The sequence below is a fragment of the Corapipo altera genome, unplaced genomic scaffold (genome assembly GCF_003945725.1).
Source record: "Corapipo altera isolate COAL_440 unplaced genomic scaffold, ASM394572v1 126, whole genome shotgun sequence".
Taxonomy (NCBI): domain Eukaryota; kingdom Metazoa; phylum Chordata; class Aves; order Passeriformes; family Pipridae; genus Corapipo; species Corapipo altera.
This window is the reverse complement of record NW_020884937.1, coordinates 2,548,274-2,566,449: the sequence shown is the minus strand read 5'-3', so window position 1 is coordinate 2,566,449 and position 18,176 is coordinate 2,548,274. Positions and strand designations below refer to the sequence as shown.

Below are 18,176 nucleotides of genomic sequence, written 5' to 3'. Positions count from 1 at the left end.
GTCCCCTGTGTTTGTATGTTGGGAGAGCTGAAACTGAAGTTTCACAGCAACCAAAGACCAAACAAAAGTTGTGATAAGCACACCCAGCCCCATCTCTTATTGTGCTTATTTTCCCCCATTTGAGAGCTGAAACTTTAGCTTTGTATCCTTAAAGATCTTTTCTATGGATACAAGGACTAGAAGCTTACCTAGGACTAGAAGGCAGATGGATATCTACAGGGACAGGCTGAGAGGAAAGAGCCTCAAGTTGTGCCAGCTTTAAATTGGATATCAGAGGGAAAAAATTTCACAGAAAGGGTTGTAAAGCATTGGAACAGGCTGCCCAGGGAAATGGTAGAGTCACCATCCCTGGAAGTGTTCAAAAAATACTTGGATATGGCACTTCAGGACATGGATTAATGGTGAACATGGTGGTGGTGTTGGGTTGATGATGATGATCTTAAAGGTCTTTTCCAACCTTAATGATTCCATGATTCTATGATCTCATGATACCATGAATAGGGATGATAATCAATAATAAAAATTAAAAGAAAACCCAAAAAACAAACACAAACCTTTCAAAATAATTTCCTCAAAGTGATATGAAAATTCTAGTGTTACAAATCATACCTGGCTCATTCATCTGGCTCAAAACGTAGGCATGGAGAAACTAAAACATGTTTGGAAGGAAGGAGAAGTACAGCAACCAGAGAGAGCCTTGTCCTGGTTTCATTTTAAGGATTTAAAAAAGTTACAGGATAAGCTCCTTAGAGGACAATCACATCAGAACAGTAATGAAGTCTTTTCACAAGAAAAAGAAATCCAAGGTGACTGGCTGTCACAAAATAGCTTTAAAGAAAAAAAAAAAAAGGAACAAAAACCCTTGAAACAATCAAATGTGTGAAAAATGCATTGCAAAAAAAATTAAACACCTTCTGCCCTGCTCTGCAGAAATTCCTGTGGACAACTCTCAAGCTAATTAAAGATCAATCTTCCAAATAGCTTGTGGCAGAAAAGAAAAAAATAAGAAGAATTTAAAAAAAATAATCCCTGCGTAGAATATCAATTTTTAAGGTCATTTATTGCTGTGGCAGTTACGTCCTGCTTGGGACTGGACACCCACACCATCCCTGGAATTGTTCAAGGAATGAGTACACGTGGCACTCTGTGCTCTGCTTTGGCTGACACGGTGGGGATTGGTCAAAGGTTGGACTCCATGACCTTGGAGGTCTTATCCAACCTTAATGATTCCATGACCTTTGCTTCAGCTCTCCTTGCTGGATGCAGACTGGGAAGCTGTTGACCCTGGGTCCTAAGAGAGGGTTAATCCACATTCACCTGCTGCCGACGTTTCTTGGGTCTCCTGGGGGAAATCTGGGCCCTCTGAAGCCAACAGGAGAATGTTGCTGAGCTTCCACGGGTTGTTATGCTGTGGTCCTTTATAAAAGGCTTGAGAAGTTGCAAATAAAACAGGTCCCCATCCTTGGTTGCTCACCTCACACCCCTCCATCAGGAACACAGGCAATGGGAGCTTGGTGCTCTCGTGTGGTTCACATCCATTATAAAGCTGTGGAGATGCCACCACTGGCACAGAGCAGGAAACCATAAAAGGCAAAGTAACTGTTGTATGAAAGGACCCAGAAGAGCTTGAAATATCCCACTGCTTGAGCAACCAGGACCAAATCTCAGCAGGTGCAAGCCAGTGTTGGCCCCAGGAAGGAGGGAAAGCTGGACATCACCAAGCAAAATTTGGCCTGGAGATGTTCCTCCACCTCTCAAACAAGCTGCATCAGTCCAAAGGCAATCACAGATTAGAAATGCCACCAGGAATACTCAGATAGGTGTCAACCCTTGCTGCTATCTGGTGTTTTCCAGGCTCAGATGCAACAGCTCCAGTGGTACAGGTCCCCATGGGTATCTGCAGCAGCAAAGGAGTAGGTACATCCAAAGGGTGAGGGAAAATCATCTCTTCTTCCATTAGTTTCCCAATATCAGTGCTGGTGTTGCTGGTGAGGTTCCCACGTCTCCAATTTAAACTAATAAAGGCACTGAGTGCTTTTGGATGGGTTCCTTGGTTTCTCCACTGCGAATAGAGGAGCTCAGAGAGCCTCAGCTCATAGTTCACACAAACCTCATGGAGCCAAGTAGGACCCAGAAGCTCAGCCCTCAGCCCTATAACACCCTTAGGGGCCATAATCCCTGAATCCTTTCCACTACCCCCTCACCACCCTTCCCTGAAAAGCTACTTTTTTCTTGGTCCCTCAACAGTCTAGTTGTCTCACACACACCTCCCACCAAGCCCAACACACAGTCTACACATGTGAAGCAGTGGCAGTGGTCAACATTCCATAGGAAGCCCATCCTGCCTGTCTCCGACTCCTCACAAAATTACCTGAAAAAAAGGCTTTCAAAAGAACAACAAAAAAAAAAAAAAAAAAAAAAAAAAATAGAAGAAGGCAAAGCAAAGCAAAATTAAGGTAACAAAGAGAGTGGTGGATCTTTAGGTTTTCTTTTATAAAAGACAAATTGTTTATTGATTGAGTCCTTCCACTTGCAACCTCTTTGGTAACAGTCATAACACTTCCAGACTGGGAGAACGCAGTGGAAAGGCCCAGTTCTGACCTCTCACCAGTTTCAGAGCTCAGCAAGCCCCGAGATGTGCCTCGGTGAGAGGCCAGAAGCAGGTTTCAAAGCGTGGCCAAGGATGTGGCCTTGAGGGACAGCCCAGACCAGCCCACCCTACCGTGACTCACTGAACTCGTGGGTGGCCCAGAGAGCAGCCCCGGCACCCCCAGGCAGAAGACGGCTCAGGATGGGAATGGCTGGCTCTGAGCCGTGCCCTGGAAGGTGGTTTTGATGAACCTCTTGGGACCTCCTGGACATTGGCCAGCGGGGCCCTCAATGAAGCAAGACTCGCCCGTTCCTGCGGTAGACAACGCCTCGCCTCAGCTGGCCCCGCGGTGATGGACTGATCCGACCACCTCAGCCTCCCCCTCCTCACACCATCCCAAAGAGAGTAATTGCTGTACTTGGAGTTAAAGATAAACATATATTGATTACACATGGTCATTAAAAAAAAAAAGAATAATAATAATAATAATAATAATACATTTCCTAGAACATTAATTAAGACGCTTCCGAAAAGCATCCGAGCTTCCCCTCCCCTCCCCGCCTTCCCTTATCTATACAGAATAAAGTGCTTCATTTAGTTTGTTCACACTAGTAGAGCCACCAATACACTCTTTAACTTGGCATGTTTGGGCAACCGATACTGAATGCCGGAAAATAATACAGAGCCAAACACCAGGCATGAGAAACTAGTTTTGAGGCAAGTGCTTGGGGTTTCATTCGTTTCCTTCAAGTTCCATGCTACTGAGGTTGTTCTCATTCCTATTTTTTAGCCTTTTTTTTTTCTTCCTTTTTTTTTTTTTTTAACTATTATTTTCTTCCTTTGCAAGTCCGACCCAACTCCCGTCGTGGTTCCGTGTCACCGGGCAGGGCTGCGTGTGGGGAAGCTCTCGCCGTCCGTGCGAACAAGAGGCGTCTGTCTGTCTGTCCTTCCCTCCCTCCCAGCTTCGGGCAAACCAAGAGTTCACTCAGTGGAGTTGTCTAGCAGCGGATGCTCATCTCTATTGCACTGTCACAGCCATTCCCACCCGTCCGTCCGTCTGTCCGTCCGTCCCACCGCGCCGGGGTTATGGCTGTGGTCCGTAGGGCCAGCTGCGCCTCACGGGGGTGTGAGGACAACTGGTCTGTGCTACCAGGCTCCTGGGATACATAAAACCAAAAACAAAAAAAAAAGGGCCCTCCCCACACGACTCCCTCCCTCCCCAAAAGTTCAAATGAAGTGGTGAGAGGGGAAAAAAAGAAAAAACAAGGAGTCATTGGCTGGACATTGCGTTTGCGGCGTGTCCGTGAACTGCGCCGTGGAAAACAAGCCCCTCTCCGCCCTCGCGGTCTTGCCGGAGAAGGGGTGTGAGAGATTAAGGTGCAAGAGTTAAAAATTAAAGTAAAAATAAAAAAAAAGAATTAAAAAAAAAAAATTAAAGTAAAACGTAAAAAGCTTGAAAGCGACGGACCCGACTCCTCTGCCTCCTGCCCCATCCAGGCCCAGCTGGTGCAACAGGGCTGGCCGGGATGGATCCGGGATGGATCCGGGATGGATCCGGGATGGACGAGGCACTGCAGGAGCGACTCGTCTGAGCTCTTAGTACTCTAATGAAAACCAGACATGGAGACACACTGGGGCTGAGTAAGGGTGTAGACAAAAGGGCTCAGAGGCCTTGTAGGACTCCTGGGAACTGCCCGGGCCTTGGAGAGGGGAGGGAGCAGCAGGGATCTGGTTCTCCAAAGTGCTGTGTGCATGGTCACATCTCGACGTCTCCAAGTGGCTCTCGAAGGGGATGGGGCATGGCTGGGATCAGTCACTGGGCTCTCTGCTGGGCTTCCACCCTCAGTGAAGTGCTCTCGTCTCACAGAGATGTCCAAGGGGGGCAGGTCCTCACTGGGAGAGGATGAACTGGGGCAGGAACAGGGAAAGCCACCTCCAGGCGAGTGGTACAAGGGAGTAGATGTTGGCGTGGGTGTTTACTTGGGGGGGAGAAGTCTATCAGCCAGGCAGCCCATCCAAACCCTCAGGGCAGAGTGCTCCCACCCTATCTCAAGGTTGAGCATGAGGGGAAAGAGGCACAGGGAAGCCTAAGGGGGATCTGGGAGGCAGTAGAGGAGAAGACAGCATGGACCACTCCAACACCTGCACAGGTATCACTGAATGCTTCTCTAAAACAATCATCTCCCTGTCTGGATCGTGGTCCCTTCAGAAAACCAACGGCCCCAAGAACTGAGTGCCCCCATTCCTCATGGGTCTGTGTTTGAGAAGGCTTTGCACCATTCCAAGGAGCCACAGGGTTATGGAGGACAGCAGGGAAGCCTCTGGAACCCACTGAGAAGGTCAATATGGAGAAGCAGCTCTGCCATGGCAACCTCCTTTTGCTTGAACCAGATGGAGATGGGGGTGAGCTCACTGGTACCGAGTGAGGTGCTGGGGGATCCATGGGATCCCAGCCAGTAGGGGTATCAAAAGCAATCTGTTGCTCCAAAATGCCAACATCCACAAGAGCAGCCAGCTTTCCCGAGATGTCAGGCATGGTGGGCACCACTCAGCAGGAGGGCACAGCACTCGGCTGACCCATCACCTCAAAGAGCACTCAGCACAACAGCAGAAGCTCCCCTGTCCTGTCCCTGTCAGGCTCCTGCATGTCCCTGGTCAGCAGAGCCCCTGAGCAGGGGGCTGACTCCTCCCATCTCTGCAGGGGCAGCCTCAACACTGCCCAAGTGCTTTGCTGATTTGGTCCGGGAGGTGAAGCACCAAGACCTTTCACATAGCCTGGTGTGGCTCGTTATCCCCAGTGCTCTGCTCTCACCCAGAGCAAGGTGCAAATCAGACAGGGCTCCTACAGCCCACTCAGGGACCTCTCTTCCTTCTTGCTTACCAAGAGCTCTGCCCACCATCTCCTCCGTAACCTGATCCGTGTCCATATTTGACCTCAATTCTGGCCTTGGGAGCAAGGAGTCAGCTGCAACACATCCTACCTCTCTGCCTGTGCTGGATGCTCTCTGGTCCCAAAGGGGACACTTTCCCAGGCAAGAAGACCATAGAACTCTGGCCATACGTGACACCCTAGAGCAGAGCAAAGCAGTGAGAAACCCAGCTGGGACACCAGCGTCCAACAAAAAGGTGACAGCAAAGCCTTCCTCTTCTCTGCCATGAAGCCAGGCATATTATTCCTAAGTGAAATCAAAGACCAGCTCAACTTCAGCAACTTCAACTAACCAACGGTTTGGGGCATCACCAAAACAATCACAGCACTCACTGGTCCCCTCTGGTCCCCCCATACCAGGGCAGGGCAACAGATACCAAACCCACAAAGAGAGGCCAATCTTAGGAGAGCAAAGCAGGCAACAAGCTGGAGGATGGGACATTGTCACCAGGCTGAAGGAGGTCTTGCTTTGGCTCCAGACCTTGCAACGGGACCCAACCTGGAGCTCACCCCCCACTCAGGGGTTATTCAAATTGTTAAGGCACTATTCCAGGCCAATTCCGCCGAGGAACGGCAGCGTCCTGCTCCTCTGTCCCAGGCCACCCTCCTGCCGGTCCTGAAGCCATCTGAGCTCTCCCAGGGACAGCTCACCAACTCCAGAGCATCCCCAGGAACCCAGCTCCTGCTGGGATTAGCAGAAAGGGCACACTGGAGCCCAGCACACTTAGGGCACCCCAAAAATGAACCGGCAGCAAGCTGCAGACACCCCGAGATGCAACATGGGTGTTTGTGCTTTTGCCTACAGAGAAGGAAAATCTGGCACAGGGAAGGAAGATGTGGTGAGGGCTGCTAAGGAGAGCATGCTGATGGCTTTCCAATGGGGATATGCGGGCTCCTCAATGGTGGCCACCTCTCAACCTGGTGGGAGAAGAGCCTGATTTGAAAGACCAGCTTTACAGTACAGGGATTCAAGCACCACTAACTGGATTTCAGCTTAGAAATATCGATGCACCAACAGGAATTCATTTGCTCAACGCCGGATATAAGGGCATCCTGCTCCTCCCAGCCCTGCCAGCATCCCAGGACAAAGATGGAGCTGAAGTGGAGAGTGACAGCTTTTACCTACACCCTTACGGACGGACGGCAGTTCCCCCCCAACACCCACGCTCCTCCGGAGGGGCCTCTTCCTGCTCCCCCTTTCCGTGGAGAATGACGGGTGAGAAAAAGGAATAAAAACCCAAAACAACCCCAAAACGAGGAGGAAGGGGGGGTAGAGAGCAAGCAAAGCCTTGTCTCCCCGGGGGGAGGCATTCCCAAAGGGCAGAGCAGTCCGTGCAGGCGCATGGCCGGGGTGGGGGGCACCTAATTGTTGTTGGAATTTATCCTCCCCGCGGGAAACAGGGGAGGGGGCGGCGGTAGGTGAGGAGGAGGAGGGAGGGTCTGTGGGAGAGGATGGAGCAGCGGCAGGGGCAGGGGGGACACGCCGGGGCCGGGGGGCAGCGGGGCGGGGCTGGTGGCGGGTTGGGGGGCAGCTGTGTCCGAGGCCAAGGGGTTGCTGACGCGGAAACATTTCTCCTTGTGGGCCTTGAGCATGTTGGAGAAGCGGAAGCGCTGCCCGCACACGTCGCAGGGATACGGCTTCTCCCCCGTGTGGGTCCGGCGGTGCCGCTTCATGTTGGGGCGGCTGGTGAAGCTCTTCCCGCAGATCTCACAGATGTAGGGCTTCTCGCCTGAGGGTGGGAGAATGTGGGTGAGAAGCTGGGGGTTGGGCCAAAACCCCCACCACAGAATCAACCAGGCTGGAAAAGACCTCTGAGATCATCAAGTCCAACCCATGACACAACACCATCCTGTCAACCAGACCATGGCACTGCTGCCATGTCCAGTCTGTCCTTAAACACCTCTAGGGATTGTGACTCCACCACCTCCCTGGGCAGACCATTTCAATGGCTGAGCACTCTCTCTGTAAAACATTTCTTCCTAATATCCAGCCTAAACCTCCCCTGGCACAGCTCAATACCATGTCCTCTTGTCCTACTGCTGGTTCCTGGAAGAAAAGCCCGACCTCCCCCCGGCTCCCCCCTCCTGTCAGGGAGTTGTAGGGAGTGAGGAGGTCTCCTCTGAGCCTCCTCTTCTCCAGGCTGAGCCCCCCCCAGCTCCCTCAGCCTCTCCTCATGGGAATTGTGCTCCAGTCCCTTCCCCAGCCTCGTTGCTCTTCTCTGGACCTCCTCCAGCCCCTCCATGTCTTTCCTGAGCTGAGGGGCCCAGAGCTGGACACAGCACTCCAACACTGAGTCCAGGGGCAGAATCCCTGAACTGGTCCTGCTGCCACACTGTTCCTGAGCCAGGCCAGGATCCATTGGCCCTTTTGGCCACCTGGGCACACTCTGGCTCCTGTTCAGCTTCCTGTTGATTAGAACCCCCAGGTCCCTTTCTGCCTGGCCCTGTCCAGCTACTCTGTCCCCAGCCTGTGGTGCTACAGGGGGTTGTTGTGGCCAAAGTGCAGGACCCAGCACTTGGGTCATCCTTCCATCCACACAAAGATGCTACAACTGTCCCATCGCTCTTTCCCCAGAGTTCTTGACCACAGGAGTTTGGGGTGAGGTCAGGGGCTCTTACCTGTGTGTGTTTTCATGTGCTCATCGAAGTACTGCTTCATGTTGAAGTCCTTGCCACACCACTGGCACATGAACTGCTTGTGGCCGATGTGGATGCTCATGTGGGAGCGCAGCTGGTACTTGTACTGGAAGCGCTCGTTGCAGTTCTGAGGGGGTGAGATGGGGATGAGTTCCTGATCAGCGCCCAGAACACTCCCACATTCCCCCCAGGTCACCAGCAGTGAAGAAATCCCTTTTTTTCTCCCAAAAGAGAACCCAAATAAGTGGTTTTTTGGGCCATAGCCATCCGGGTTTGCAGGCTGGATGGGCTTGGGGTGGGATGTAAGATCCAGGTACTGGGGGGACAGATCCTGGCATTGGACAAATTTCATAATATGGTTGGTGGAAACCTCAAACCAGGAGGGGATGCAAAGTTTGGAACAGTGTGGGAGCATCCCTACAGCTGCACTGGCACAAAGCAGGGGGGAAGCCTCAAGAAGTGGAAGATCTTTCCCCAAATCAGCGGTTTTGTCCTCATTTGAGAGGACATCGGGTGGGGCCACACGCAGGACCTTACCTCGCATTTAAAAGGCTTTTCCCCGGAGTGCTGGAGCGAGTGGACCTTGAGGGACATGCTACGCTTGAAGGACTTCCCGCAGGTCTCACAGGTGAATGGCATGTCCTTGGTGTGTGCTGAGGGGGAGAGGGGCAGGGTCAGGTCCCCACACCTCCACCATCCCTCTCCCCACAACCCAGCCATCTCTCCCAACGCCAGTGCCCAACCTCAGCAAACCCAAAGTCATCTTGGGAAGATCCACAGCATCAACACTTTAAGTTCTTCCCTACTTTCTTGCCCAAACCGTCTTTTTTTTTGGATCTATTTGGTCCCTGCAAGGCCCAGGGATATACCATTGCCATGTGCAATTTGCTTTTCAAAGCCCAGCACTGGTGTGGCCTGGTCCTATTTTACAAGGGAAGGATGGTCGCACTTCAAACCCTCCTTTGAGCACTTCTGAGGTCTATTTTTTTCTGGTTAAATTAAATAAAAGGGGTTCCCCAGCACCACACCCCAGTTGCTCCACACCCAACACTGAGCAGACACAGGTTCAACATTAAACACCGGGCCAAATTTTGAGGTGTGGATGTGAGAAAGCTCACACAAGATTAAGCCCAGCCCTAAACACCCAAGAGCAACAAAAAATCAGCTTTCACTGCCAAACTGCTGGATGGAGACCCCTAATGAAGTCTCCCCATGGCACCGGTGCCCCCCGCACTCACCAACCATGTGTTTGCGCACGTGGGCCATGGTGTAGAACTTCTTCTCGCAGATCTCACAGGAGAACTTCTTCTCTGCATAGCCATGGACGATCTTGTTGTGCTCGTGGAGAGACCAGAGCTTCTTGAAGCCCTTCCCACACGTCACACACTGCAAGGAGAGAGGGGATGGTGAGGGAAGCAGGGGAACGTGCCCAGACACCACCAGCATTTTCTTCTTACTGGGCAATTACCTTCATCCGGTGAAAGGGAACATCACTGTGAAACCTACAGCTGAGATATCAAATATCAGAATGACCAGCAAGTCTGACACAGACCTTGCCACTCCAAAACCTCCAAACCTCAAATTTCTATCCATGGGATGAGGAAGGGACAATGTCCTCCCAGGGAAAGACTTGGCGTCTCCATCAGTGGCTGTATTAGGACTTGTGCAAGCAGCAGGTCATGCACCAAGGCCCTATTCCCAATTGGGAATTTTATTTCCTAAATGAAGCCATCACATAAAAATAATCCCAACCCTCTGTGCATTAGAAGGCTGCAAAGAATATAGAAACAAGGGGAATCCCAAGCCAGGGCAGCACAACTCAGTCTTCAGCAGGTATTACTGATACTTCACCGCTGAATGAGTTTTCCAAACATATCTATGACTCTGTGATGTCCAAATGGACCGAAATGGACCCAAAAAACCAGTCCGTCAGCACAAGAAGAACAACACAACTTGCAAAGTCTTTTCCAAGAAGTTTTGGTTGGGATTTGTTTCAGCTCCAACAAGTTCAGTGTTTCTCTGGAAGTTCTAAGGAAAAGCTCCAGCTTCGGGGTGAGATCTGTTTGAAGCATGTGAGGGCAGTTCAGTGCTCAGAGAAACACGGATGTCCACACAGGAAACCACTGCTGGAACACAGGGATGGCAGGCAAGGACCCTGCCAGGAGCTAAGGATCTCTCTTTCCCCGAAGGGTCAATTCTTTCCGCTTCATCTTTCCCTGACTCATCTTCCTCTTGGTCAACAGGGATAAAACCATCCCTTCTCCTCACAGATGTGTTGAGAAAATAATTCAAGCCCTGGAGGCACCTCAGAACAGCAGAGCTGAGCGGTACCAGTAGGCCCAGGGAGGGATTTCTTCACCTTCCCCTCCTACCCAGAGGAACAGATGCTCATTGATGGACTTCAACCAAATTTTGCTGTGATACCTTTGAAAATACACCCTTATGCTGTGAAGTCACAGTATCTCTCCATATATATTTATATGTAGGTGCCCAAGGGGCAAAATTAGGGTCACAGAGCCACTCCCAACCCTCATCATCTTCATCCTGCCATGCTCAAATATCAACACAGGTAATCCTCCGAGTTTTACTGTTCCTGAGTATGTATTTCCATGGATTCCAGTTTTATCTCTGCTTTAAGAGGTATTTCAGGGTAAATTCAGGACTAGAGCCTGATATCAAAGACACATCAATATCCATTTTCTCCACTTCAAATGAAAAAGGCTGCAGGGGAATTTTAAAATGAAAGGTAGAGGGAAAGCAGCAGAGGTAGGAAAAACCTCAGGCTGGGACCAAACACCCCGGAGGGCTGAGCTCTGTGTCCTCAGTTACTGCAGAAAATCGTCACTCAAAAATGTGGAAGCAACATCCAAACGAGGGGGAAAAAAATGAGAATATAAATCCTTTCAGGTTAAGAGGAAAACCACACAGAAGCTGACCAAAAAAAGAGTTTGAGGAACAATCCAACAAAGAAAAGGATGAATCGCTTTTCAGGTGGTGGAGGCAGGATGCATGTTAAGGAGATGGGAAACGATCACAGGGAGTGAGATGATGCCTAAAACCTAAAGCACTGTGGATGAAATTTGGGGATAAAACAGGGAAAGAAAGCAGCAGAGCTGACTGGGATAAGAGAGATGGTTCCTCTACGGATCTGGTTAAACAGCAAGAAATAAAGACTCTCTATTAAACATATAAAGTTAAAAAAAAAAATCTCTTTTCCGTGCAGACATAATTCCATGGTATATTGATAAAGTTATTCAATATTACCAGAGCAAATGGAGTGAATTTGGCTATTTGTCAAATTAAAAATGCTCAATTAAGTGAGAGATAATGATCCCTTTTTCCACAGAAGGAGGTCACTGCAGGGGCATTTGTGGCTCATCCTACTCAGAAATGACCTGGAAAAGGCATAAAAAAGGAGGGGGGAAAAAAGCAATGAGGTGACAGCCCCATGTGATCCACCTGGAAAGCAGATGAGGTTGAGGAAACGTCCTGGGAAAACTCCTTTTTAATTTCCCAGGCTTTATGACAGGCTCTGAAACAGCCACCACCACTCAGGTACTGGAGATGCGCTCATCCATCCTTGGAAAAACCCTCCAAAAGAAGCAACTTCAGCACTGTGAATTTTCCAGGAATATGTACTGAAGAGTCAGTGCAGGCAATGCTGCACCTGGGAGCTGAGACTGTTCCTACCTCCCTGTTCCCTGCATACCCTAAGGCCAAAATCTGCCTCATTCCCTATTTTATTTGGGGTGCCATTGGCCAAGGACTCCAGTAGCACTTGGGTTGTGTTCCCTTCCTCAAGGAGAGCTGGGAGATCATTTTAAATCCCGTCACTGGCTGGAAGGATGATGGATGAACTGTCCAGAAATTGGGATATTTTTAATTAGCAGCAGCGGCGTCATGGAAAACAACTCATTGTGGATTAGGAGAAAGGATGGAGGGACCTTCAGGAACACACATTTGCTGCTCTGATGGGGTGCCTCCTTGTCCCCCCCAAAACTGCACAGATTGAACAATTTGAAACACAGGATCTCTTTAACACAGGGGGAAGGACACACCAAGCCTGAGCCACTCAGGGATGTCAAATGCTTTCGGAAATTTGCTAATACCCACCAAAAAAAAAACACAAAAGGCAGATTAAAACCATTTTGACTCCTGTCAGCAAATCTTCAAATTAAGCTAAACTGGGTTCAGCCTGGGTGGGAACGGCTGGAGCGTGTCTCCATCAGGGTCTCACAATGTTTTATCCAGATTAACTGAATCAATTCAAAGAAAAATAACTCTTCTAAAATTAACTCCATGTTTCCACCCAACCAGCCAAGGAGGAAGGAATAATCTCCCTGCACAAATCCCATGGCACTGTGGGACCCTCCTGAGCCTGAATACGAGTCATGGGAGAAGGAAGGTTCCTTCCCATCAGGATTACGTGAGCATGAGCCCGTCCCATGGTGTAGCTGGGTGGAATGACCTCCATGGTGTTTGGGATGTCCCTCCCCCATCAGGTTGTCCCATCATGGTGGGATGTTCCTCCTTTGGTGAGATGGTCCCACCTTGGTGGGATGTCCATCCCCAGTGGGATGCTCCACCCTTGGAAAGGTATTTCCTGCTTGGTGGGATGTACAACCCTACTGGGATGCTCCACCCTTTGGTGAGATATTTCCCCCTTGGGGGGATGTTCATGTCCCTGCCCTGGGGATGGGGCTGGCTCACCTGGATGTTCTTCTCACAGTCGGTCTGGTGATGCAGGAGCAGCTCACTCTCCAGCAGGAAGCGCTTCCCACACTTGTCACAGATCTGCATCCTGCTGTGGGTGACATTCATGTGCTTCTCCAGGTACCAGCGGTTGTTGAAGATCCGGGGGCACTTCTTGCACGGGTAATGCTGCTTCTCCTCCAGCTTCACCTTCTGCCCCAAACCGTCCTGTTCCTTTTTCCTCTTCCTCCCTCGCTGGCTTTCTTCTTCCTCCTCCTCCTCCTCTTCCACCTTGGCCATCTCCTGGGACCTGGTTGCCATGGTGGGTTTGGTGGCCTTGGAGGCCCGGCTGCCCCGCCGGGGCTGCCCACCCTTTTCTCTTTTCATCTCCGACGCGTCTTCATCGTCATCGTCATCGTCCTCTTCTTCCGTTGTCTCCTCCAGGTCTTCCTCCTCGCTGCGCTCCTCCTCCTCCTCATCACCCACCTCCGCATCCTCCTCCTCTTCCTCCTCCTCCTCCCCTTCCTCATTCTCCTCCTCCCCGTCCTCCTCCGTGTCGCGCCCGTCGCCGTCCGGCCGCCCCATCACGGCCGCCTCGCTGGCGGCCGCCTTGCCCTCCGTGCCCTTGGAGACGTTGAGGGTCTGGTTGTTGAGGTTCACCTCCACGATGATCTGCTCCCGGTTGTACGAGCCCTGGCTGTCCAGGTCCTCCTCAGACTCCTCCCCCTCCATCTTACACACGGCACCGGCACCACCATCCTTCTCCTCCTTGTAGTACTGCTTGGCGGGGCCGGCGGGGAGCGTCCCGCCACCCGTCCCGTCCTCCACCCGCACCGAGAAAGGGTCGTTGCCCTCCCGGGCATAGATTTTGGGGTGGGGGGCGTCCACCTCCTGCTTGATCTCGCAGTAGTAGGGCGGGGGCCCCGCGCAGCCCTCGGCGGGCAGGGCCATGTCGGTGGCCAGGCTGAGCGAGCGCGTGTCCAGCAGGTCCTGGCAGGACGACGCGATGTTGTTCATCTGCAGCACGGCGGCCGCGTTCAGCACGTCCTGCACATTGCAGGAGTTGACGAGCAGCTTGGAGGTGTAGATGAAGTTGAGGATCTGCTGGAGGCCCTGCGAGGTGAGGGCCTCCAGGGAGAGCTCCACTCGCTGCAGTTGCTTGTTCTGGGTGAAGAGGGAGTGGAAGAACTGGCTGTAGGCGGCCAGGACCCCCTTGTGCGCCGGGAAGATGCTCTTGTGCTGCACCAGCACGATGTCCACGTCGCACAGGTCCGGCTGAAAGAGGCGCTGCTCGTTCAGTCTGTCCATCAAACACGTGAAGTGGAGGGCTACATCCTCCACCAGGGAGTACTCAGCAGAAGGGTAGTCAGTCGTCTTTTCGACTATCAGCTGTGGGGAAGAAGGAAATAAAATTGTTCAACGGGGCTCTTTCCCCCCTAGAATCGCCCACCTGGTCATGCCACCCATCGCTGGCCACGCATCCCAAGACAGAAATGTCAACTGAGAAGCTCCGCTGCCATCCCTATCTTGGAGATGCCAACCAAAACACTCCATCCCCATCTCCGGCTTGGAGATGTCAACCAAGAAGCTCCACCTCCAGCCCCAGCTTGGAGATGCCAACCCTGAGGCTCCACCTCCAGCCCCAGTTTGGAGATGCCAACCCTGAGGCTCCACCACTAGACCCAGTTTTGAAACACCAGGAAGCTCCACCACATGTCCCTGCTTGGAGTCACCAACCAAGATGATCCACCACCTGTCCCAGCTTGGAAATGCCAATGAAAAACACTTCATCACCAGCCCCAGCTTGGAGATACCAACTAAGAAGCTACACCACCAGACCCAGCCTAGAGATATCAACCAAAATGCTCCACCACCAGATCCAGCTTTGGAACACCAAGAAGCTTTATGACCAGCCCTAGCTTGGAGATGCCAACTAAGAAGCTCCATCACCAGCCCCAGCTACAAGATACCAACCAAAACGCTCTGCCCTATGTCCCAACTTGGAAATGCCAACCAAAACACTCCATCCCCATCTCCAGCTTGGAGATACCAACCAAGAAGCTCCACCACCAGCCCCACCTTGGAAACGCCAACCAAAACACTCCACCACCCATCCCAGCTTCAAGATTCCAACCAAAATGCTCCACCACCAGACCCAGCTTTGGAACACCAAGAAGCTCTACCTCCAGGCCCAGCTTGAAGACACCAATCAAGAAGTTCCACCCCCAGCTTGAGTCCGGGAGACTCAACCAAGCAGGAAACCCCAATGAAAGGGCAGGTCATGGCCATACAAACACACACTGACATCCCTTCAACATGAGTAGGAGGCACCACCACCACCCCATCTTTGGACACGGAGGTCCAAAGCCAGGCTCAGCTGTCCACACTCACACAGAGGAGATGTCACACAGGAGAGGGGATGCCTTGACCTCCTGAGCCAGATGGAGACCCCAGGGGGGACATTTACCCCACACAGGAAACCAGTTTTAGGCACCAGCTGAGATTTAACCCCCCAAATAGAAGGAAATTAGGATTTTATACCTCCCTGTTTGTACAGATAATTACATGAAACCCACAATCCTCTGATATTTGCTGAGTATCCATCGGGGTGATTTATGTGCTTTTTATGCCCGTGTTCGACTGCCTGGGGAAAGGCACTACCTGGAAAAATTCAAATCAGGGAGCAGCATGCCCAGGCTGGGAAACACTGGGACTGCCAACCCTCCCTGGGCTGTGTTTGCTGGGTATTTAATTGGACTCACATGTATTTTGCACAGTCCAGACCATCCCTGGATTTTCATCACCTTTTCTGGTCATACCTGTGCCCCAGAACGGGTTTACCAGCTTCATCCCAAATCCAAGGGATATTCCATGCCCTAAATCCTGTGTCCTGTATTAAAAGCAGATGGGATATATCTTTTCCCTCTGCTTCCCTTGCTGAACACCCAATTTATGGATGGAGGCAGATCTGGGCTTGTTAATTCCCTGTTTCCCCCACCACTGTGGGATGTGACAAAGGACATGGTGCTGAACAGTCACAGAGATGGAGGGTTCAACCTGCTGGGTTTATCCTGCACCTTCTGCTCCATGAAGAGTTTCTCAGCTCCCACTTTTTCTGGGACAAATGGCAGCTCTTGATCAACACACAAATTCCAGCAAGACACATTTTTTTTGTCTTCTGTTTGTTTTTTTTTTTTTTTTTTTGTGAGCCAAAGGCAAAAGCACACACAGACAAAAATGTTTAAATAATAGAAAAGGGTGTTTTCTTCTCTGTTTTTTCGTCAAGCAAAAAAACCCCCTTCCCCCTCCCTGCCAAAATGTTTCATTTTCACTGGATTTCTGCTCCACCACCAACTCATCCAACCAACAGGGATGTCAACTTTGGTTGGTCCTGACAGCCCTAGAAAGCCCAGGGAAAAAAAACAGTTCTATTCCAAATTCTTGGCTTTGTAGCCTGGAGTGGGGCAAAGAGGTATGAAAACAGGGGGGATTTTATAGATTTTATATATACTTATATATGTATTTTATATTTTTAATGCTCTATACATTCATGTTTATGTACATTTAAACTGTTTATATCTAAAAATACGTAAATACATAAATACAGAAACACTTTACATGTGTATTTGTTACAAAATGCAGCATCCCAGCTGGAATATCCACCCACCCCCTCCCCTTTCCCGAGTCTAGTGACTGCCAAGGACATTTTGATGAGATCTTGGATGGCTCAGCCCCCCCCCCCAAGACACGTAGAAAATAAATAAAAATCCAATAAATATCGAACGCTGGAGAGGCAGTGAGAATTCAGAGGAGCAGTTTGCCAGGTTCTCTCCTGAAAAATAAATTGAATTCGGGATTTTCCTACTGGGATTCGTCTCACCTCGATCCCTTATATAGGATGGGGAGAAGCAGAGTGACGGCCGGGGAGAAATGGGTGCAAAATGAGGGGAATTGGGTCTCTGCCTCTGCACGGCCCAGCCTGGAAAACAAAAGCCGGGTGTGTTGTTTTTTGTTTTTTTTTTTCCTCCGGATCGAGGTTTTTTGGCAAAAGGGGCCGATCCCTCACCCAGAGCCGGGCTTTGCCAGGCGGCTCTAATCAGTCCCAGCAGCGGCGAGGACAATGCGTGTCTTGGCCGCGTCCCGCCGGTGACTTCAGCCCGGGCTTGTCAGCGGGAGGCTTTTGCTCTTTATTGCTCTCAGATGCTTTCCGTGAGCTCGCCCGGAGGCAGAGCCCCAGCCAAGACAAGAGGCGCCTGCCGGGGTGAGATCCCGAGAAAGACCCCAACTTGCCCCAAAATTCCCCCCTCCGGCAGCTCCCGCCTCTGCTGGAGCAGAGGAGCCCTGACTGATCGGGATTAATGGGAGGGTTAAAGTCGGTATTCTGCCTCTGGGAAAACACAAATATTATATATATATATATATAATGCTTTTACTAAATATATAGAGATATTAAAAAAAAAAAATCAGAGTTTTTCTCTTTTCCACCATCACCACCCCGGATGGTTTAGTGCCGTGACAACAGGAGGAGGAACACAGGAGCAGGTCACCCATCCCACCTCCAACCCCAGTCCGGGGTGCTGGTTGGGTGCATAAAACCAGAGTGAACCCTAAAACCCCCACAGAGCCAACCTCTGAGCGGGGTCTTGGCACCAAAAAACACCCCCTTAAAAATTATTAGAAAGCAGCACGTTCATGAAGTGATGTTCATGAACTCCCCACCCCAAGGGCCTGGCGGTGCCTCCCCGCCCTGACCCTGCCCTCCAGCTCTGTTTGAAGTGTTTTCAAGTGATGCTGCCAAAACCCCATCCCAAAACGGCCAGTGGGGCAGGAGGGGGGATGGAGGATGGGGAGAGGGGTTGGATGAGCCCAAAGGGTGGGTGATGAGTGATACAGGAATGGTGATCAAGGCAGATGCTGAGCTCCCTGGATCAGGGCAGCCTCTCTCCGCCAAGAATCCTGCAAGTCCACCAAGAATCCTGCTACAGGAGGTGGAGCCCAAGCTCCATTTCCACCCCCAGCATGCCTCAGTTTCCCTAAACAGTCCCAACACCACCTCATCACCTCCCCTGAAAGGTGTCTGTTGCTGGATTTAAATCAGTGTACTGTGGTAAGATGCTATTTCTCTTAGCAGGTATTAAGAGCCAGATCCTTAAATGTTCCTGCAGCTCCAAACCTCCCCAAGGGACCAGTAGGTCAGGCCACTCTGACATATTTAAATACCCAAATCCTCAGCCCCCCAGAAGACCATCTGTGACCTTCACCAGCCCCTCATTTAATTTCTTTTCTTTCTTTCTTTCTTTCTTTCTTTCTTTCTTTCTTTCTTTCTTT

General features: G+C 50.9%; 1 protein-coding gene across 3 annotated transcripts in view; it reads right to left on the bottom strand.

Annotated features, from left to right (window-relative positions):
• Positions 1-2,484: 2,484 nt before the first annotated feature.
• ZBTB47 (zinc finger and BTB domain containing 47) overlaps positions 2,485-18,176 on the bottom strand; it is a 22,864-nt gene continuing 7,172 nt past the window's right edge. For all 3 annotated transcript variants that reach the window (XM_027660630.1, XM_027660631.1, XM_027660629.1), the window contains exons 2-6: positions 12,867-14,237; positions 9,395-9,542; positions 8,694-8,809; positions 8,139-8,283; positions 2,485-7,249 (exon numbers count right to left, since the gene is read on the bottom strand). In XM_027660630.1, coding sequence (XP_027516431.1) covers positions 6,882-7,249; positions 8,139-8,283; positions 8,694-8,809; positions 9,395-9,542; positions 12,867-14,237 — 2,148 coding nt within the window. In that variant the 3' untranslated portion in view covers positions 2,485-6,881. The remainder of the gene's footprint in view (positions 7,250-8,138; positions 8,284-8,693; positions 8,810-9,394; positions 9,543-12,866; positions 14,238-18,176) is intronic.